Raw genomic sequence first — 24,089 nt, forward strand, 5'->3', positions numbered from 1 at the left:
TCCTCTACCCCTCTGGTTTTGTGCTTCTTAAATAAGCATTGCCATAAATAAGGACTTTTCCCTCATTCTCTCTCATCATTATGCTTTTACTGTGTGAGCATTCTATTAATTTTATCTAGAGACACAGTATACATTTGTTAACCATCTGGCCTAGTTCCAACCTGAATTGGAAGTTAAATTAAAGCTCTTCACACACTAGTAGAAACTGTGCTTCAATTTTATACTATTATCCCATAAATAGAATTTTCATTACTAGTGCTATTTGAGAAAGCTTATATTTCTCCCCTGGATTTCTTAAACCTCATTATACACAGCTTAAATCCAGGCCATACTAAGTTTTTAACCAGAAACTTGTACAGAGAACCAGTTTCCTAAGATGCTCATGTTTGGGATTATTCTTAACTTAAACCTCATTTCAGAAAAATACTGTCAGTGGCCATTTTTAATCGAAGACAGTGAGGTAGAATAACAAAAAACAGCAAAGGGTGCCTTTGTTAAATTTTCAGACTGCTCGGCTAGCTGCTTTCATTTCCCCAACTTGAAATATTCATACAAAGAGTTTGGAATGCAAGATTGTCCTATGGGGATACAATGAGGATACATTCATGAGTTCTGTAGAACAATCTCACTGTTTTGGAGAAAGGAAAACATTTTTTTTTTCCTGAGTGATCTAAATGCAGTCACGATCCTGTCCTACTGGTCAGAGTCTATACCAAGTTTCTCTCAGGGAAAAATCTTATGGTGCACATGTATTAGTCTGGTATATTTGACACTACAATTGCTGCAGCCATTTGAAAAGGTATGGTTTGGTCATAATAACAGTGGCAGCAGAATGAAGCTATCATGTAGGGTAAAAGGACACAAGCACGTTTTGTATGATTGAATGCATATTGTCCAATTTCTCTAGGTCTCAGCCTTCTCATAACTAGAGATAACAATGGGCACATAAAAGGCTTCTTGAGAGGATCAAATAGGAAATATGAGTGAGAATCCGTTGTGAAATAGAAAGTTTGAAATAAAAATAAGGTTTGCTAAATTTCCTTATTACCATGATTATTATCACATAAGGACAAGAAGGCCCTATTATCTAAAGATTCCCTAAGAATGTTATTGCCATTTTCAACTCCTTTTAACTAAAGTAAAGTAAGTTCTAATTGGCACATGAACCACAAACTGGAGACTGTCATTCCAAGGTGAAAATGACACTTCATTTAGTAGTTGATTAACAGCTTGTCCATAATGTTTTATCAATATATAATATTAACCTAAATAAAGACCTCTCCAATCATGAACATTATGTTACTCTAGGATAAAGAAAATGATAATTTGGTTAAAGTATGTGAGGTTCTGGAGGCCTGTGTCCCATCAAATTTATGGTCTTGACCTTAGCTCTGCTCAACCATATACTTTCAGATAAAGGAAACATTACATATGGTATGCCAATATTTAATTATTCTATCATTATATATCTAATATGTATTGAGCACATATTATATGCCTGGCACAATGAAACCATGTAACAATACTATGAGACACAGGACTACTGTTGTTAGTATTTTGTAGATGAGGATCCTGGGATTAGGAAAGCCTGAATAACACACCCAATATCACACTGTAAACTTAAAACAAAAAAAAAAACTGTTTTCTTTTTTTTTTTTTTTTAAGATTTTATTTACTGATTCATGAGAGACGCAGAGAGAGGGAGGGGGGCAGAGACACAGGCAGAGGGAGAAGCAGGCTCCATGCAGGAAGCCTGACATGGGACTTGATCCGCGGTCTCCAGGATCACACCCTGGGCTGAAAGCGGCGCTTAACCGCTGAGTTACCTGGGCTGCCCCCAAAAAATATTTTCATAGAGATTGAGCTCTATACCATCATGCTTTGCTGTTCCTACATGAACTAACTAGATATAAAATGAGTTATTTTATTAGGCTCTATTAGGATGTGCTAAGAAATATATTCTTCATCTAATGAACTAACGTGTTTGACAACCAGTGAATAGATTTCCTTTTGTCCAAGGACAAAGATGAAAGGATAGAGTGGCTTTGTTTTGTTTCTTAACATACTGAGATGCCTCTAGATTCCAATAAAGCTTCTAGGGATAGGTTTCAAGGTTGGCTGCGAAAAAAAAAAAAAAAAAGGGAAGTAAGTAACTTCTTTTCCTTCAGCTCAGTACCACCTTGGTACTTGGATTTGAAATCTCTCTCATGCAATTGCCAATTATTTAAAAAGTAAGAAATGTAGGTCTCCTGAGAAAGGTGGTGATAGACTGGGATGGGAAGGATGACGAGTTGCTTCCAGAAGCATATATATTCTTCTTGGGTGATTTTTAGAGCCTTTAAATTAGTTTAATTTTAGAAATAGCACTGTTAAACTCCAATTTATGGCTTGGGAGAAGAAAAAATGAAAGCAATCTTTGACACTGTGGATTCAGAGTATAGAGTATTCAGAGTAAAATCAAAAGAGGCCCAGCTTGTAGGCTGGTCTGTGAAAGTGGCCCTTTTACAAGCATTCTTGAGGAGAATTTGGCAACACATTTCAGAAAACTTAGCTTTTTAGAATCCTTTTACCCAATAATTCTAACTTTCTAAAAATATACTGAGGAAGTTCTCATGGACATGGGTAAAATATAGCCACAAGAGTATTCATTACATCATTATTCATGGCAACAAAAAATGGAAACAAAAGGAACATAAGTGTCTACTAGGAGAAGGCTGACTGAAAACATACATTCTGTCCCCCTGTCATCAAAAATGAGGGTAAAGAAGATTGGTTAAGGATTTAAAGACACATTCACAGTTTATGGTTTTAAGATTTTTAATCTTTTTAAAAAAGATTTTATCTATTTATTCATGAGAGACACACACAGAGAGGCAGAGATGCAGACAGAGGGAGAAGCAGGCTCCCTGCAGGGAGCCTGATGCGGGACTCCATCCAGGATCATGCCCTGAGTGGAAGTCAGACACTCAACCGCTGAGCCACCCTGGCATCCCTAGTTCTAAAATTTTTTAAAAACATTTTACAAAATAATATATAGAAACAATGTGAACAGCACAATCAATAAAGGACTATGGGATTATAACCTAAAGTATAAAATAAATGTCCACTAAGCAATACTGATATAAATAAATGAATAGATGGGGAGAGGGAAGTGACAAATCTCCCATGCAGAGGAATGCCAAATAAATTATAAGGACTTAGTACCTTAAAGGAGGTGAAGCATAACTCCTTATTCATTAAGTGGGGATGGTGCATACCAATCTCCTTCCAAAGGGTCAATATGGAAGGAGAGAAAAATCAGTAATTTTACAGAGGAGCATCTTGACAAAAAGTACATCAGCCGAGTGATGAAGACTCACATCAGCAGTCATAAATCATTTTGATAGCGTAGTAGCATTGATATGATGTGGTGAAATGGCACTTTGTCTTTGGGTTCTTCTTTCCCCAAACCATAACCTCCATCTAAATATGAGGAAAATATTACACAAACTCCAACAGAGGGTGATCCTATAATGACACTGACCATCAGTCCTCAGAACTGTCAAGGTCATCAAAAACAGGGGAAGTCTGAAACACTTTTACAGCCAACAAGAGCCTAGGGAGACCAAAAAAAAAAAAAAAAATCTCAGTGTAAAATGGTAGCCTTAGATGGGCTCCGGGGATTAAAAAAGAAAAAAAGGATGTTAGGCCAAACCAAAGAAACTGGATTCTAGTAAAAACATTGGTTCATTAATTAAAACAAATTTACCATCTTAATGTAAAATGTTAGTAATAGCATTACTAGCAATAGTAATAGGGGGAAATGTGTGGGGTTATATGGGATTTTGCTGTTCTATCTGCTCATTTCTTCTGTTCTTAAACTGTTATTAAAAGGTCTGTTAATTAAAAGAAAATATTGGTGGAAGGAGACAAAGAAAAGCAAGAATCTCCTATTTCTCAGAGATCTAAAGGACCCCTTAAATAATAGCCTAAAATTAGTTCTGCCAAAGGAATGGAGGGTGAACCCCTCTAATCTCAGTGTAACAAAGGGTAGCCTGAGGAAAAGATAATCAGTAAACTCCCAGAGTGAGTATCTTTGAATCTTCCTTCACTGAAAGTTTGTAAGGAAAAAGTAGATCCCAAGAAAAATGTGTTATCTGTGTTGTTGCATCCAGTCTGTCTTCAGAAGCCTGTGAGCTCCCCATGGCCTATATGTAATCTTTATTTCCCCAGCACCTATTTTGGTGTATGCTGCCTGCAAGATTCCTCTGACTGACTGACTGACTGACTAAATAAATGAAGGAATAAAGGAATTAATGATTGAATGAGGTATTCAAAGCAGATTTGCTGAGTTAAGAAATACGTGTGTCCAATTTGCTAAATGAGTGAGTGAGGGGATGATAGTAATCCTTATATATGTTATTAACCACAGAATTAGAAATGGTAAATCCATTATTCTAAGCAAGTCCTTGAGGATTGTGTTGGCACAAAATATAATGCAGGGATCCCATGTCTCCTTCCTGTGTGTTCCTTTTTACCTCCTCAGTTAAAGCAACTCTGACAATGACTGTAATTAATAAAATTGTCACTATTTATTGATTGTCTTTTATGGGCCAAGTACTTTGGTAGGTAAGTAGGTAAGTTTAATGATATTTCCAGTCCTTACAACAATTCTATTCTATCATCTATCTATCTATCTATCTATCTATCTATCTATCTATCTATCATCATCTATCATCATCTATCATCTATCTATCATCTATCTATCTAATTTTGCCTTTATTTTATAGATAAGGAAACTCCTCATAATAGCCCAGCTCTTGACAGAGGAATTTAGGATCGAAACACTAATCTCTTTGAATTCAAATTCTATGCTCTTTCCAGAACATAATGTTGTCTTGAAATGTTAGGGAATCTGCTAATAATTCATTCAGTCCTAGATGAGTGCACATGTATATGTGTTTGTTGAGGATTGATACCTTTCAATTTCTCAAAGATTGGCTTGAATATTTATCAGGTCTCAGATTTGCATGCATGGTCAACAGGTGTGTATGTGTGTGTGGGGGGGTGCATTCTATGGAGCTTACCATAGAATTTACCAGAATTTAGCAGTTTATGCCAAGCAACACAGCATCATGATAACATGCAAAACAATTAGCAAGCACTTAGATCAGGTTTCAGTGTGGGGCAAATGAGACAAACTATACAAAGAAAAATACTCCACTCTTCAGCTACTCAATTCAATGAGAGAGAAAGAGACAAAAAAATAAAGCTAAATTACTTATAAGACATCCATATAGGAAAAGTTTAAGGTATCTCTTTGATTGTATTTAAAGCTAATTGTTAAAGGCTTAAAATATCTGAATGTACTTAGTTTGATTTGAAACTACCATTGTCATCCTGAGGTCTCACAGGGACTTTTTTGTGCCATAATCTGCCATGATGTCAATATGTATAAGAAAAAAAGTGAACATTAGATAGCCTCTCTTCATCTGAAGGTTCTGGAATACCTAAAGACATCTTAGTGAAACTTCACATTTATTGATTGCAATTAATAGCCAAGCTGGGTATCTTTTCTTTCATAAATTAGAAAAAAAAATAAGATATACATATATACATAAACATAGTCCTGCATGAAAGCTCCTGAATACATAGAACATTCAGTGCTGCTACTAATTTTATTTACATTTCTGAGCTCTAGCAGCAAAGTTACTAATTTAAGGTTAAAAAAAAAAAGAAAATATGTTTGGTTGTTTATAAGAGTGGTAGAAGAGTTTATGAGGGATATCAATTTAACTTCTGCACAAACAGCGAAGGTCTATATTTTCCTAACAGTAGACACTAAAATATATCAGTCAGTCATACTACATTTGCATAGCACCTATACACAGAGTTTCTCAGGGTGTTTTACAATACAGTTAATTTGCAGCTTAGATAATTAAGAGTCTGTCATGTTAAACAAATGAGACAAAGCTGAGAGTTGAAAGCTGTGATCATGTCAACTCTGAAACCCCAACATAGAAAGTGGGTTACATATCCCCACAGTCATAGCAATTAAAGTTCAAGCAGGTATCTAAAATTTTGTCTTAATTACTCTCTACTCACACTAGTCTATGGTGGTTTAAGATGGCTAGCTTCTATGAGTAAACACTCAGGTCAGCTTTCCCTACACTTTACTCTCTAGTCTCCCTGCCTACCTGATGGCAGCAGCCTCCCAAAGGCTGCTTTCAAAAGGTTATATTTTTAAACTTTAAAAAATTTATAATGTATAAAGATAAAACTTACTTGTTACTGAAATATTAGTAATTATAGAGACTCTAAATGGGAAATATATCTATAATTCCATTACCCAGATAAAATCTTTTAAACATTTTACTGAAAGTTTTCAAGGCTTTTGTTAGGAAAACATTTACAGACTTGGGGCTAACTACCTCTACACACAGGGAATGAATTCATATATTAAAAGATAATTTGATGCAAATATCAAATGGCTATATGTGAGGTTTTTTTAAAGATTTTATTTATTTATTCATGAGAGAAAGAGAGAGAGAGAGAGAGAGAGAGAGAGAGGCAGAGACATGGGCAGAGGGAGAAGCAGGCTCCATGCAGGGAGCCTGATGTGGGACTCGATCCCAGGTCTCCAGGATCACACCCTGGGCTAAAGGTGCGCTAAACCGCTGAGCCACCTGGGCTGGCTGAGTGTGAGTTTGGAGATCTAATCAGTGTGATTTAGATTAGAATTCCAGATCTGCAATTTATGTGGATTAGTTAGTTAATTTCTTTAAACTTCACTGTATTTACCTTCACAATTGGCAATAATAACAATACATGACTCCAACTATGTTCAAATCACTGGGACTACACTTGCCTTTCTGCTCGAAACAAATGAAAAACTAGACAATTACATGGGAAACAAACTTGATTCCAGAAATATAACAATGGACGGCACAAAACTGTGATCCCTAAAGGAGAGGAAATACACAAAGCAAGACTTTGGTATCCTGTTTTCTATACACAGGTATTTTCCAGAGAAGAGAATAAGGAAGAGAAACCTAAATAGGAAGAATATTTCTCTGAGTTGAGGAGACACACAAGATTAAGTGACTGGGATTGCAGAGCAGAGTATCAGAGAAGATGGGGTAATGAAAAGAAAGTGCATAAGCGTGTCACACGAGACTCAGCATAGAACAATTTTCAGAGCTCAAACAGGGCTATAAGAGAGTTGAGTTCCTCTGAGCTACTAGAAAAGAGACTTAGTAAATATTTGGAGCATTCAATAGGGGGATGTATCTTACTAGTTAACTAGCCTCAGACTAAAGTCTATTCTATATGTAGTCTAAGGAAGCTTAATAATAAACCATAGTAAGATCAAGCAGATTTATAGTAACTTAACTCCTGTCAATAAAACCCAATACTTTTTTTTTAAATTTATTTATTTATGATAGTCACAGAGAGAGAGAGAGAGAGGCAGAGACACAGGCAGAGGGAGAAGCAGGCTCCATGCACCGGGAGCCCGACGTGGGATTTGATCCTGGGTCTCCAGGATCGCGCCCTGGGCCAAAGGCAGGCGCTAAACCGCTGCGCCACCCAGGGATCCCAAAACCCAATACTTTAAATAAATATGCCATAATCAGGATATAACAATGTAACATTCATTATGTTTAAAATTCAATCTAAAATTACTAGATAACCTAAAAAAGTATAAAAATGAGAATCATGACTAGAAGAAAAAGAAGTCAACAGACACAGATTCATAAATAACAAGGATGATAAAATTAGCAAGCTAGGAATTTCATATTATCAATATGGATCCTGTATAATAGCAAGGGATTATAGCTGAAAGAATTGTAGACCTCAGACTCTACACAAGAAAGAGTTTCCTGGGAAACCCAAAGACAATAGGGGAGGCACAAACAAAGACAACAGAGAAAATGTTAGCCCCTGACACCACAACTATAGTAAACAAAAATGGTAAGCAGTAAACACATCTTAACTCCTTGCTGGATAAACGTTAAACCTCACACTAAAATCTAATAACCCCAATTCCGTTTAATTGATAAAACTCATCTATGGTTTCAATGACAACAACAAAAATACAAAGCATATCAATAAGCAGACTGCAGAGACAAAGCAAGCATTGGAACCACCCTCAAATATGGCAAATATTCTGGGATTACCAGACTGGAAATTTAAAATTACTATGATTAAAGTGCTAAGGGCTCTAATGGAAAAAAACAGACAACACATGAAAACATATGATTAATGTAAGCAGAGAAAAGAAAGTTGTAAGTAATGATCAAAAGGAAATGCCAGAAAAAAAAAAGAAAGAAAAGAAAAAGAAACAACATTGTAATACAAGTGAGAATTCTTTGATAGGCTTGCCAGTGGCCTGAACATGGCTAAGGAAAAAATAGGTGAACTAGAAGAAATAGTAGTAGAAGCTTCCCAAACTTACATGCAAAGAGAAAAAAGATTGAAAAGCAAACAAACAAAATCAGAAACCCAGAATATCCAACAACTGTGGGCAACTACAAGTGGTGCAACAGATATTTATCAGAAATACCAGAAGGAGAACAAAGAAAAAAAAATAGAAGAAATAGCTGAAGTAATGATGGTTGGGATTTGCCAAGATTAATGACAGCTACTATGTCATAGAGCCTCCGAAGAAGCTCAGAGAACACCAGTCATGATACAAGCACCCAAAAAAGCTATACATTCAAGAGAAAGAATATTCCACAGGAAAAGGAAGATATTGCATAATTATGCAAGTATGTGTGCTGTATTCCACCCACGTTTAATGAAAGCCAGTCAGCATTTTAGAAACCATCTTAGGTCCTAAAAATAAAAAACTTAGTAAGAATAAGACATAGCACTGACCTGTCTTAATTTTTCCCTCCCATATACCAACTGATTCACCTATTGATTGCCTTCCTCCCTTCCTTGCTCTCTTCCTGCTTCCCTTTCACTATTTATCTCTCTTATGTATCAAAATATATAAACGCTTGCTTAATGAATATATAGTTTATAAAATAAAAAGCATTCATTTTTTAATGAAAGTGTTTAGAAACCTTGTTAATAAGAAAAAGAACTTTGATTTCTTTCTGCAAATTAGCTTTGCTCAGTTTTGTGTTGATCGAACATCTTAAAAAGAAATGTGGCACCTCAGAAAGTGAACAAGGAGATTTAAATTGATTTGTACAAAGCAGTTCCTATATTTGAAAAAAAAAAAAAAGAATAACAAAGCCCAAATTCAACATGACAATATATTCATGAAGACATGTCAGAGAACATGATCCATAATTATTTTTAGTAGAGTTTGTAAAAGCACTTTGTAATAAATCTGCAAATATTGATTTATAATTTATAAAGCAAGAGGTTTGATTTTTAACATTTTCAGGTTGTTATTTTATGGCTATCCTATAATAATTTTTTAGAGAATGTGTTGTTTTTATTAATTATGCAAATTTTTAAAAAGTTGTCATAGTATAAATGACAAATTTTATAATAGAATAAAAGGCATTTTCGGTATGTTTGCAGTGTCTCAACTGCAATGCAATTTGTTCTATGAAAACTGCTGGCAAGCATATATAAAAACTTTTTGTTAGTAGCTCACAGATGTATAATATTTTCCAAAATATACAAAACATTTTCACATACATTTCATCCACCTATAGAAATGAGAAATGCATCTACACTGCAATTACACAAAATATGTGTTTCTTATACAGGTTACTTTAAAACTATCACTTTGACCTGGTGGATGCTTTGGACTTTCCATTTTAACCCCAAGGAGTTTCAATCTCATATTAATGACTATAAGAAACATAATCTCAACATTGATTGATTTTGTCACATAAAATCTTATGGAGTATATTCCAGTAAACCAATTATTTCCTCAGCAATTTTCTATGAAGTAATTCTCATCATCTTCCATTCTTCTTCATTTTATTTCATGCGCAACACATCTTCTATGTATAAACTTAACAGTGAATATACAGTTTATCCATGAGATTTAACATGTCAAGAGGGTTTTTTTAACTATTATTTTTCCAACTCAAATTTTCCTAAGTCAGATATTGCTAGCACAAATTATATCAGGAAGCTTAGGTACTCCTACATGTTTTTAAGATAATACATTTTAGCACATGCAATTTCACCAGTTGTCAGGTTTTAATGTGTTAATTGTTTCCAACACCACGAGATAAATAAAAGAGATGATTTCATTTATTTCTAAAGCATTCCATTTGAGAATTTTCAACAATTTCCCTCATATAGCCTAAGGCTGTGGCTCCCCTATTTGGATTATTAATTCACTCCTTCCATTTCCTTCCAGTGAATTCTTATAGAATGTACCCATGAATGGATCAAGAGTGAGGTCAAATGTGGAACTTTAACTGGGATGGTCAACATTTCCTGACTCTGCTTTTTTCCTTTCCTCCACCACTCCATTTCATAGCAAGCTGACCTGAAAATGGAGTGTGGATCTTTAGCAATATTTTGAGTGACATATCTTTCACCAAAATGCAGGCCAAATTAGAACTTATCACCTATCTGTTTAATGCATGGCATGTGCGTGGGTGTGAGTATGGGTGTGTGTGTTGAGAGAGGAAGAGAGAGAGACAGGAGAGGACAGAGAGAGAAGGGAATGTGACAAAGATTTATACTTCATTGGCTCAGGTGAAGGATATATATAACTGACATAATTGTCCATGTATTGCTCTTTCAACATTTCTGTAGATTTGAATTTTTTAGAAATAAAATGTAAACATAAATAAAATTAAGAAATTTGATATGTGAGCAATTCAAAGCCTCTACAGATCAACCAAGTTTTCTTCTTGTTTACTCCTCTTTTCTACTCCAGAATTGAGCTTCTTTTTTGCTCTCTCTTATACTGCCATGAGTATAAGAGACAAAAGGAATGGACATGTAGATCCTCTGAGTTACCGATATCTAGTTCCATCATCCTCACTAATTCAAACACTGATTAGACAAAAAGATAAAGATAATTTGCATTTTGGATTCAGAATAATCCAATGAACGTTCATTGCCTAAATGCCAAGCTTAGTGCTAAATGTTTTTTACGTGTAATATCCACTCTATACTTCAAAATAACATAAAAGGCAGGTATCATTATAACTCCTCTTGGATGAGTATGTGGAAATTCATAAAGGTTAAGAAACATATTTGCTAATAGACAACTCTGGAGAATATTGCAAATTGAATCTGTCTTCATTGGTTTCACAAGCAGTTAGCTTAATCATTTATTTAAAAGTTTCTAAGTTCAGAATTTAAAATCAGGTGAATTCATTTACATGAGACTCTTGAGAACCAGCCTCAATAATTTTCAAAATTATTTACCATGTAAGAGTATTTTTTAAATTACAGGAATCCATATTTCCTGATGCCAAATGTAATAGAATCAACCATAAATATTCCTTTCAGATGCTTTTATTGGTCTTTTTAAGTAAATTGTCTAATTCTCAAAGTATTTTGCTGACATTTTATGTTTTTTTTTATAAACTTTAATTTTGGAGAAAGCTTGAAAGTGGCGAAAGTTAATCATACCTTCAAAGGCTGTGACATAAAGTCCCGTTTCGTCACTTTCTTAAGCATGATTTAATCAGTTGGTAATTATTGGACAAATACTATGGGAACAATATTGTACGAAAATAAGATACGGTCTCTTAAATACATGAGAAATGAATAACTTGAGAAATTTAATATAAAGATCTACACAATTTCATATATGGAAAGGAACTTAAGAAGACTTAGTATATCTGATAAAAAGACAGGTAGGGCTAGCTAGGAAGAGATAGGTAGGGGGCTCCATGATCAGGTTCACAGAAATCTCAAAAATGTGTAAGTGTAAGGAAACCAGGGGTAAGGGAACACATCAGACTACACTGCCCTAGTTGTTGCGGGGGTGGGAATGGGGGTGTCTTTTTTTATGACAGTCATCTGTGACCAACAAACTAAAAACAGACCCTAAAAAGAAGTAAGCCATTAAAGATGTTATCACTTGTCCTGCACAAAGGTGCTGTCAGTAGAGAAATTAAAAAGATTTAAGTTCCCTGGTTAGCTTTTAATGAAAGACCAACCCTAAAAGCCCTCAGTGGCAGCTCTGCCAGGACCCCTCTCAATCTGAGAGCTTTTTGTTCCTTGTATCCTTGCTTAACAAAACCCTATTGCTTTACTCACTCTCCTTCGTTCTTTGACTCCATGAGACAAAAACCTGGCTCTCCTGCTTCATATTTACTTAATAACAAAATGAAAACTTTTAAAAATGTTTTTCATGTTTTGGAGTGTAAATTACTTTTTCTAAATGTGATGACCACTTTGGGAAGAGACTGTATTTAGAGGTAAGCCTTCAAATTTGATAGGGTCAAGTCTCTTACTATTCCAAATATGTTTTATAGAAAAGAATCATCATTACCTGGAGGTTTGTTAGAAATAGAAAAATCAAGACTCACCTCAGACCTACAGAATCACAATTTAACATGTCCCTAGGTAATTCATATGCACACTTTAAAAACAGCAGATCTAGTCTATCTCTTCCTTACTTGGGTACCAGTACTTAGAGGCATAAAAATGAATCTGAATATAGCTAAAAGGCAAAGAGTTGTCTGCATACTCTATGCAAAAATGCAAATATTTGGCTGGCTTAAAAGCATTCTAAACCTGTTAGCTCATAAATACTTATCTGAGTAAAACAAAGTACCTGCACGACCAGGGCAGGTTTCGCTCAATTCTAATGATCTACTATTAACAATAGCCTTTAATTAGTTTTATTTTGGAAACCTGCAGTGCAGATTTTTTCACTTACAAGTATTGCTGATTAATTAAGCAAAAAGATACTCCAGGCAATATATAGCTGGATGTAGGATAAGATGGAGTGAAGGATATGTTGGAGATTTAGTGACTTGTTCACCATCTTATACAAATACACACATTCCTCCTCAAAATGCTGCCCAAATGGGACTCATTATGCTCAAACTAGAGGAAATATCAGCACATTTAGGGGAGGCCCAATCATTTTCAGAGTATTAGGCATGTTTGTTTAAATTCTAATCAGAAAGTTCCACTTTTGCCCAGCATTTGAAATCTATTTGGTAATTTACCTTAGAGCAATGTTTGAATAACAAAAAGGTTTAAAAAAATTAAACAACCAGAAACAAAACAAAACAAAACAAAAAAAACCTTACTTTCCAAGGGCAAAGCATTCCAGTTTTACAGATGAATCCTTTGCAGCTTGTATAGTTTCAGGAAAACGAACTTCAATCTTTGGTTCATATTCCCCCATCACACCTGTTAAATATCAAAAGAGCTAGCAGCATTTCTGGAGAATAGAGGTTTTCTGTGAAGTAAATGCTTCATTAACCAAAATCCGATTATTTTGTCCTTCAATTAACAACATTTTTTATATATTTCAATAAGTGATAGAGGGCAAAGAAACTATATTATGATACTTAAGGAAATAATGCATTCCTTTTTTGCTTAAAAAAGAAATATCTAAGATATATCAATGTATCAGAGTAGAGGCATCCCAAATTTCCCTATATTCCATATCAGAATCTTAACAAAGAATTTGTCTTCCAATTTAGAAATGAATGCACCTAGATTCTTTTTTTTTTTTTTGAATGCACCTAGATCCTAAAATGCTTCTGAATTATCAAGAAAGTGTCTTCTCAGATCTATTACCCTTGCATGGAACTCATGGGGCCAGATCTGTTCAGGAATAAGGAAATTTTCAGCTAATACTGTAGGAGTTCTCTTAATACAGAATAACAGTATTTCTACAACAAAACGTATGAAGTAAAACAGTAATTGAAGTAAAGACATAAATCTGCTTATGTCAGTTCATTAAGGATTTACTGTTAAAGCAGTTTGCTATACACTTATTAAAAAAACAGTTGTTTTTATAGTTTCAAATTTTTCAATAAGGAATTGTGGATATGGGCAAGGATAAGAATAGGACAGTAGTCTAATATATGTAAATATGCTATCTACGAGAGGTAAAACAGAAAAATCTCTCTAGGCTATCCTCATTAACTCAATTTATTTAATCAGTGGCAAATCAAGATTCTTCAAATATTTGATCCTTTTTTTTTTCTTTTAGCTTACATACTAAATAGCAGAGTAATACATTCCAAAAGTAAATGATTTATTTGTGTCCAGTACAACTGCACAGAAGCTGAAACTTACAAAATATGTATCAAATAAAAATACTTGATTTTTAAGATCTTGATCATTCCAAACATTCAAAGAAGCTATGGTTGATGTGGTAGAGAGTACTAGTTCGGCCAACTAAATCGGTTAAATTTTCTATGTTCTATTTTCTTGACCTCTTATAGTTCTTGAGTGACTACTTTTAGAAGAGATTTGATATTTCTTATATAAATACCATTAATATTGTATAATTCTTCTGATCTGTTTTTACCATGTATGTATTAAGGAGAATAGAGGGGATAGGGATAGAAGAATGAAGGAATTAAGAAGGGGAGAAGCAGAAACTAAAAGTAGACCAAAAAAAGGAAAAATGGTAGAATTTCTATTCATATTATTGATTATGAGCTCTTTCTGTGATGAACTGAATACTCACTGAAGGGAAGAAATTGGACTTATGAATAAATCTAGTGGTTGCTGAATTCTGAATGAAGACTACACAAACATGTTTGGGTGGTTAGTGATTATAAAAGCTCTGTCATAAGAACTACCAGTATGGAGCTAGTTCCATGATTCTGTTAGCCATCATTAGCATTATGTTCTTGCTCTTCTTAAAATCGTCAGAGAAGAGAAAAACTCTATGAGGTACTACATTTCAAGTCCAGATCTGATCATCAAATGCATCAACAGGTTTTCTATCTTTACATTTACCACTGTGAATATTTAATTAAAGAATCGACTTGACGATTATTCTACTCAATGACTTCCCTAGGTTTTCTAGCTTTCTAAATCTGGTGCCAGCTACGTCTTGACTAAGCTACAAAACTCATCAGAGACTAATTTGAATTATCTTCCTTGGAGAAATATAATTAGTATGAATCTCGTGTTTCATTCCTCTTTGGAATGCTTATAATTAATATTTGCTTGCTTTGCTTTCCTTGGATGTGAGGTTTTTTTTCCCCCATTTTGCCAGTCAGGTGAATAAAGAGTGAACAAAAAAGATAAACATGGAGAAGAAAGAGGCATTAAAGAGAAGCTGCATCCTATTCTCACTGAAAAAAATATTATTCAATTAATAAGTTTGGCAGCACCCACACGTGCACACACACACGCTTACTCTTGCAAACAAACTTTTTAAATATTAGATGTTCCTTAAGCAAAGAAAGGATATATTCCAATGGCACAATATACTGAGAATCATATAAACTTCACCAAGTGAATGAGTCAGAGAATTTTCTATTATATTTTTTATAATATCTGATTTTCATCATATTTGTAAATTGGACTTCAACTCATTGATGATATGGCTCCTCAACCAGAGGGAAGCTGAAACCTCAACAGATGTCCCCAGGCTTCAAAAAGTGATGGACAAAGTATATTCCCAAGATAGCTCATCTTACCATCAGTGCGCTGCACTAATGGAGTGGGTGGTCCTTGAACACTTCTCTGGGCTTCCTTGTTTGTTATGAAGCAAGTGTAGTTGCCCACATCTGATGGTTCCACTTTGGCAATGTATAGGTTTCCTGTCTCTTGTGATACAAATCTCCTTTTGTCCTCTTGAACATATAAGGGGTTATCATTGAAGGTCCATGCATAAGATAAATCTAGAAAACAGAAAAAAAAAACATTATCCTTACTGTATTCATTCTTACCTGAAAATTTTGTGCCCTTTTCTCTATAATTAGAATAAAAGTATGCACCTGTTTGTCCAGTTTATGCTTGCTGTCTTGATATAATTGTAATATTCCCTTATATTCAAATATATTCAAATTTGGATGATAAGTTATATGTCTTCCTGCCCATCATTGCATTTGTGCATTTAGGGGTGTGATAATGGCATGCCAAGAGAACAAGTGGACAAATGTATTAAGAAAAGCTATAACAAAAAAGAAAAGAAAAGCTATAACATATATAAAATATTATAGGCATAAAATGCACACTGTATTTCTCCAGTAATGCTCATATTAAAGCAATGTCTTTCAATATATGGCCCAAAGGATGTCCACATTAAACTGCGTCTGAGTTCTTTTAACATATATTTTTTAAAATTTTCTCTTATGTTGTATGACAGTTAGTACCTCATTCCTTTCTGTTGCTAATATTCCATTTTATAAATATACCACAATTTGTTCAGCCACTTTCTTACTGATGAACATTTGGATGGTTTCCAGGTTGGGACCATTATGTATCACGTTGAAATGACTACCAACATTTTCATCTCTCCTGGGTAAGTTCCTTCGAGTGAGATAGATGTATGTTTAATTTTATAAGAAACTACAAAAGAATTTTCCAAAGTTGTACCAGTTGGCGTCTCCACCAGAAATATATGAGACTTATAGTTGTTCCATATCTTTGCACAAATAACATGTCAATTTGAAAAAATTTTAGTCAGAAATATTTGAACAAAGAAAAACATTTCTTGTGGATTAAGGTTTTTAAGTGTGGTAAGGGTGAAGAAGGGAAATACACAGCTGAAAAACATCTTCACCTACAGATGAACTTGGAAATCACATACTAGGAAATCACAGCTCATAGAAGAGCTGTTGAAGCAACTAGGGTCCTCTTGTTCAGGCAGAAGCTATGGGTCATATTTGTCATCTGCACTTTTATTAAAAATGAGTGCAGGAGCAAGGTATAGTAAAGCCAAAAACGACTAATTATTTCTGATATGTTCTAGTGGTCTATCCCAGGTGCAAGCAGACTATATGAAACATTTTTCACTAACTTTACAGAATTTAAATTCTCTAAAGAATGAGGAGGAAATACACATCAATAGCTCTTCTGACCTTAATTTCATCTATAGAGAAAAACTCGTGAGGAAGTGTTGCCATCTTTGTCATCTCTTTCACAAAGTTAAAAATAAAGCATTAATGGTACACTCAGAGAACCCAATTTTAGAAAGCACAAAAGGAAGGAAGGAAAGAGGGAGAAAGCAGAAAGATCTACAAACGGACCATTAATGGTGGGGAGGAGCTAAAATCTTAAATTCTAACAACAATTCATAAGTTAGTAAAAATGAATTCATCTATACTGAGAGAACTCTGATATAATTGTCAGAAGGAAGAAAATATGTGGGGATGATACATCAGAGATCAATCAACAAAATGTCACTTATGTGTCAAATGAGAAAACAGGATGCCATTAAATCTATAAAAGTACTGTTCAGGTAGAAAAAATCCAAGATGTATGGTTATGTGAAAAGCATGTTGTAAATCAAGATGTTTAGCACTGTGTATATGTATATGTGTGTATGTGTGTTTCTATATACAAATTATTACATTTAGCAACCGAAGAACGTATACCGAAGTTTTCTTAGGGTGATGGGAGGAAATACAAAGGCTTTTTACTCTCTGCCTAATGTGTTTCTGTCATATTATAATTTTTAATTACTATGTAATATTTATATAAATAGGAAAAAAAACAGGATGGAAATAGTGTCAGGAAAACTAAACACTAGAATGAATTACATACAACTTGTAAAACAATATGATGAATATTATTTTTCATTCTTACTCTGAACTGTTCAGACTGGAGTATTATGTTTTATTCAGAGCACATTAGAATCATGAAGGAAGCTTATTAAAATACAGATAGCTAATCCTATTCCTAGCAATTTGGTTTCCTTTTATCTGAGTGAATTATCATGGAATCTGTATTTTCAACACCTTACAAATGACTCAAGTGTTTGAACCAGAATATTATGTTCAGAGCACCCCTTACTGAAAGGGGAATTAAAATTCTCAAGTATATCAAGAGACAGATAACCAACATAACAAAGGCCAGAAGTTAAGTCACAAAGAAAACAAAAAGAAGTTAGATTTTTACCTTGGGGCAAGGTGGGAAAGAATAATTGAGCGGTCTTCATAGATGGAATTGCTGTCATGTGCATAAAGGGTTAAATAAAGCCCTTTCTATTGATGCCCAGCAGGCAAAAAATAGGACTTGGCTGTTGAGGGTTACAGAAGGCCATATGGCCCTTAATATAATGAAGACCAATCTAAACTTCAGTTATAACAGCAGGTGATTTGTGAGGTAATGAGCTCTCTATCATTAGAGATGACCAAGCAGAGGGTGGATGAGCAATGCTTGAGATGTTGCAAAAACATTTATTTTTGCAATGAACAGGAAGTGAAGCCTATGTTTCTATGAATTGTCTACTCCACCCTTAGCATTCCTTTGATCTCCTTAAGAGCCTTATGCTTTAGATCAAGTATGCATAAATGCAATTCACTTTTTATTTTTGAAAATATGCTTTGACATTCTTATCCTGTTCCAGGGTATTGAAACTTCATTGCTTTTGCAAGTCCCTACTGGAGTCTTTTATCATTTCATGTGGTCTCTTGCTTCTAAGTTTTTTTACTGATGTCCTTTGCTGCCTCACTTCTAAGCCTGTTACTGTCTCCACCAAAGAGATGCTCAAAGGGTTTTTGTTTGAAACTGAGAGGTATCTAGATAGTAAATTTCTCCTCAATATAAAGAGGAGGAAAAAATATAGTTCAGATTCCCTTGTTGTCAGTGACTCCTCATCTTTTGAACCTTTGTGAAATAAAGACAATATTGAGTAAATTCCCAGGGCCATGTCTCAGTTTAGGGATCTTTATTCAGTGGTGATCTGGGGAGAGGAACGAGCTCTAGCTCTCTGAAATCCAAGGTTAACCCTTCTCACTTAACAGAAATTACAGGTTGCCACTAATGCCCAACAAATCTCTGTATTCTTTACCCTATAATCTTGAGACCAGAGACTGTAATTTCCATTTCTCCCTTGGTGAATTCCTTTTTACCTTAGTTGCTAAAACTTTCTGATCTATTCCTTCTTTAATAGTGGAACATTTAGAAGCTGCCAAAAGAAAGTGGTCCAGAAATAAGGAAGATTACATAAAGAATAATAATAAAAAATGAGTACTTTTATTTCATACCTGTTGCATCATCTCAAAATTTTATTTTGTGGAGCTGATTGGCTGTTGGTAATATGCTCATTAAAAAGGAGAAGGTACTAGAGCTAGGAATATAAAAGTAATTTCCCAACATCACATTGTTTGCAGGTAAAAGGTGGAGGGCTTGAACCTAGATCTTTCAGATGCCAAATCCTTTGCTCTTTCCCTAATACCACTTTTCTTCTTTTCTATTTATCTACAACTGATCCTCTTCTTCTAAGTCAATATGCTCCCCTTGGAGCATTCTTCCTTACTTACTCTCAGACTTCTTTCTAAAAACCCAAACTCTCTGCATATCAAAGCCTACTCAGAACTAGGACAACTGTTCCTCACCACCTATCTCACCAACACTGTCTGTCCTGTGTTCAATTTCCTCAGAATCTTACTTTTTTTTTTTTTTTATTTATGATAGTCACAGAGAGAGAGAGAGAGAGAGAGAGAGAGGCAGAGACACAGGCAGAGGGAGAAGCAGGCTCCATGCACCATGCACCGGGAGCCCGACGTGGGATTCGATCCTGGGTCGCCAGGATCGCGCCCTGGGCCAAAGGCAGGCGCCAAACCGCTGCGCCACCCAGGGATCCCATCCTCAGAATCTTACAGAGAAAAAAAGGTCAACCTGTCATTTCAATTACTTCAATGTATCTATAGCTACTGCTAGCAGGTAACAGAACACATTTGTTAAGCCATTAAGAAATAATTCTTTTCTCCAAAATGGCCTCACTAGAGCAGAGATTTTGAAACTTTAGTGTGTGTAACAATCACTCAGAGGATTTGGTAAAACACAAACTGCTGGGATCTACCCTCCCAGTATCTTTTTCAGTGTGTCTGGGAAGGAGCCAGAGAATTTGCATCGCTAACAAAAACCCTGGAAATGCTGGCACTGGTGGGTCCTGGAACACTACTTTGAAAATCACTAACATAATAGTAATTCCAAATCTATTCTGTATAATCATACTAGGAAGGGAAATGGCTCAGAGTTTGATAAAATGGTGACTATATTTTAAAATTCTCTTTGGGTGGTGTTTGGGACCCAGGAAAAAAAGGATGTTCCTTAGTTCACAGATGCATGGCATGTCTGGGATGGAAGGGACCAAAAGATCTTCCAGCTCAATCTTCTCATTTTATGGGTGAGTGAACAGAGGGGAAGATGGCAGCAGCTCTGTGACTAGACACCAGGTACCTCTCTGTGCTCCTCTGTGAACCGGTGAAGATGCTAACATGCAAGACCTTCCTGTCATTGTATTTTTCATCCTTCCCATCTGCCATCTCCCCATGGTATCTCTATTCCCATTCACCCAAATAGCCAGGCTGTAGTGGGGGCTCTTATCTATTTTGTTCCATCATCAGCCACTGTCATACTTAATTTGTATGTATTTAATGGGGAAAGAAAAAATATACCTTACAAATTGGAAGTTTAAAATTCTTCCCATTTGTCTTTTCTTAATTAAATGTATAATTCATGAGCCACTTAACTTGAAATCATTGAGTTTTTAAAATATTTTCTCCACCATCTATGACATTTATCTGTTATTAATGATTGTGATGCATTTTCCCTGTGATGATTCAGCAGTAACATCAGAACTGAATGATAATTGGTCCTTTCTGAAGCATTGTTGGTAGTTTCACATTGACACCATCCTCTACAATTTTATTATTATTAGAAGTGGCACATCTGCAGTAAGCAATTGAAAACTCTATCTGCTGTTCTCTCAAGCATACAACAAATTCTATTTTCCCTAGAGCATGATTATGTTTTGACATCTTTTACAGCCCTATATCTTGCACTGTAATATTTAAAATACAAACACAAGAGATATATGCAATTGTACCCATTATATGGGATGTTATTTTTATTAGAGGGCAAGTATCCCATGTGAAAGACACCAATAGTAATAAACACTGACACTGAGAACTTCTATCGGCTCTGTAAAACAGACCTTAAACTTGGTAGTATGTTTCTAGAAGTAGAAAATAAATGAGAAGAATAAGGAATTTGAAGCATAGTGCCCAGATTTAGTGGATAAATCTCCCCTTTGGAATATTCTGGAATGAGTATACTTTACTACAAACCTTGTGCAGAGCTCTAGGGTTAAATGTGACTGCCTGTTTCGTGGTAAATCAAGGCTATGCTAGCTCAGTGGCAAAGACCTAATCCAAGAAAAATAATTCCTTTTCTGGGTTGAAGTCATCGATATTGGTATTGAGCAAGTTTATGATGTAATCCAGAACACTGCCTTGACACCTTTACAACCACTCCTATTTGAGTTCCCATTTGTCCCACAATTATTGCTTAACCACCTAGATTTTATTAGATGCCTTTTGATTTATACATCTCCTGTTCAGAATCATGGAGATAGCTGCTTTTGTGGCCTACAAACAACCACTAAATAAAGGCCCTCTGAGTTCCTATTATTGCTAGCTTCCAAAGAACTCTAGGACTGTTCATGTACTGGCAAGTCCTACCTGGAGAAGGAATGAAAACACAGTCAGCTTCTGAAGGAACTTCTGAGAAACCTCCAACTTTAAGGAAGACTGGGTAAGTCATGGGAGGCAAATACAGAAGGTCTAGACTTCCTTTCTTCTTCTCAATTCCCATCCTCTATGAGTGAATTAAATACAGAGAATATAAGAGATGGGTCATGCCAGTGGTTCTCAACCATGGTGATTTTGCCTGAGAGAGGATATTTGGCAATATCTGGAGATTTTTTTCCCTTCTCACTATTGGGAGAAGGCCGCTACTAGCATCAAATGGGCACAGGCCAGAGATGTTGCTAAACATCTTCACAATGCACAGGACAAACCCCATAACAAAGAATTATCTCACACTTAAATTGTCAATAGTGCTGCTGTTGAGAAATCCTGGGCTGTACAAATGGAAAGAGTATATAACATGAGAGTTCTGTTTGATGTGCTAGAAAGGAAGGGAAAATATTCTTACCAGGAAAAATAAGATTCTGAAAGTAGACAGAGGAAATGTGGAGCACTGGACCTGGGAAAATTAATTCTGGGACTCTGGTCAGGTACATGATCTTTCTGGTTCTAACACGGTACACTAATACTAGGCAAATCAATTTACCTCTGTAGGTGGTATTACATATTCTCCAATACAGGTAACAACACTTGCTATTTCCACTCCTCTCTTTCTCTTTACAACCTACATCCAATCTTTTAGGAAATTATTTTAGTTATACCCTCTAATTATATACCAAAGATGGTTACTTGTTCACCTGTCTGCTGCTATCATCCTGGTTCAAGTCACTGTTACTTATCACCTAAGTAATTGTAATCACTTTTAATTCCTCATATTATTGTCTCTTTATGGTCTATTCCCTAGAATAAACTTTTTAAACTGGAAGTCAGAGAAAGCATGTCAGACTTTTGCTCAAAACCATACAATCCATTCTAACCTCACTCAAAGTAAAATTCAAAGGCTCTAAAATATCTTTAAGGCAGTGCTTACAACCTCATCTATGCTCCTGTTTGCTCACTTTTCTTTATCCACACTTATTTTATTGCTATCCTTCCAATGTGCCAGATGCAGCCCTACTGTAAGGCCTTTGCACATGCTGTTCCCTCTGCCCAAATTGCCTTTCCTCAATGTTTCACTCTCTCATTCCTTGAGTTCTCCTCTCAAATGTCAAGAAAGTTTTCTTTGAATATACAATAGCAACACCCTCAGAATATACAATAGCAACACCCAGCACTCCTTATCCCATTTAGTTTCCTCCCTATCTTTTATTACCTTCTGTCACATTTTTATGTTTGTTTTATTATAAGAATCATGAAGGTAAAAACTTTGTCACATTGTTCTCCACTATATCCCTAAAATCACTAAAATGAGTGGCACTTAGTATGTACATAATATACTTTTGCTGAGTAAATAAATAGTACAAGTTCAATAATGATGTTGTCACTATTATTATACACACAGGCAACTGTTCTGTCTTTTACATGTTCAAGCAACCCCAAAGTAAAACTGCTAATTTGACCTAGTCATTAAGAAAACATCACTGTTTAAAAAAAAAAAAAAAAGAAAAAGAAAACATCACTGTCAAAAAAACAAAAAACAAACAAACAAAATCAAAACCAAAGACTCCACCAAAAAACAAAAACAAAAACAAAAAGAAAATGTCACTGTCATTTACTTCAGAAACAGAAGGGGTAAAAGCTAATTGAGAAGAAGAGTATATGAAAGCTTAGCACTTTTTCTCAATGTAATTTTCTTCTTTATTCTATAATACAATTTTGAGTTTTTGCTGGAATGATTTTCCATTTATGCTGAATTGTCAACACTTTTATTGATGGAAATACAAATGCTGAGCTTAAACAACAGTGCTATCTTCCTACCACAGACATAGATGCTCCAAACTACTGGCATAAATTCAATTGTTCTACTAACCTAAAAGTTATATCTTTGAAGACAATGGGATATTTCCCCTAAAACAAATTTTAAACCTATGATTTTTATGAGCTCAGGATTGAGAGTTTTATATCGAGGCAATAAAGGGAAAGAATCTGCTTTACTTTAGATATGGGGAAACTATTATTTCACGGTGAAGGTGGTCTTAATTATATTAGACAACATGTATCATTTCTTCACATTGTCTTTTTTAAAGAAAATTTCATGTGAAGCTCAGCCAACTCACTGCACCCATGAAGATCTACTGACAGCTTATTTTCATATTCAACCTATAGCTTTGGCTTCAAGGGTTTCATGTCCATTAGAAAAATTTAGAGGACATTTTGCTTTCAGGGCTATTGCAAATGACTTATGCAGAATCTCTGTTACAAGTTCTTAACCAAAGCTCATCCTGGAGGTGAGTGAAAGCCCATGATAGAAAGACTTCTCTGCATGGCACTTCAGGTCCATTCTAAGACTCAGTGACCCCTCCCCCAAATGAATAAGTATAATAAATAGTGTATTGTCTCTTTCTGTCTCATAAACCTGGATATAGAGAATCCTCCAGAGACCTTGTGGAGGAAAGGAAAAGTTTTTATTTAGCTGACGACCAA

General features: G+C 35.1%; 1 protein-coding gene across 4 annotated transcripts in view; it reads right to left on the bottom strand.

The window, feature by feature from the left end:
• CNTN6 (contactin 6) overlaps window positions 1–24,089 on the bottom strand; it is a 280,895-nt gene that overhangs the window by 88,162 nt on the left and 168,644 nt on the right. For all 4 annotated transcript variants that reach the window (XM_025984667.2, XM_072720394.1, XM_072720395.1 and 1 more), the window contains 2 exons: window positions 15,543–15,746; window positions 13,182–13,284 (listed from right to left, as the gene is read on the bottom strand). In XM_025984667.2, the coding sequence (XP_025840452.2) occupies window positions 13,182–13,284; window positions 15,543–15,746 (307 nt within the window). The remainder of the gene's footprint in view (window positions 1–13,181; window positions 13,285–15,542; window positions 15,747–24,089) is intronic.

The sequence above is a fragment of the Vulpes vulpes genome, chromosome 9 (assembly GCF_048418805.1).
Source record: "Vulpes vulpes isolate BD-2025 chromosome 9, VulVul3, whole genome shotgun sequence".
NCBI classification, from domain to species: domain Eukaryota; kingdom Metazoa; phylum Chordata; class Mammalia; order Carnivora; family Canidae; genus Vulpes; species Vulpes vulpes.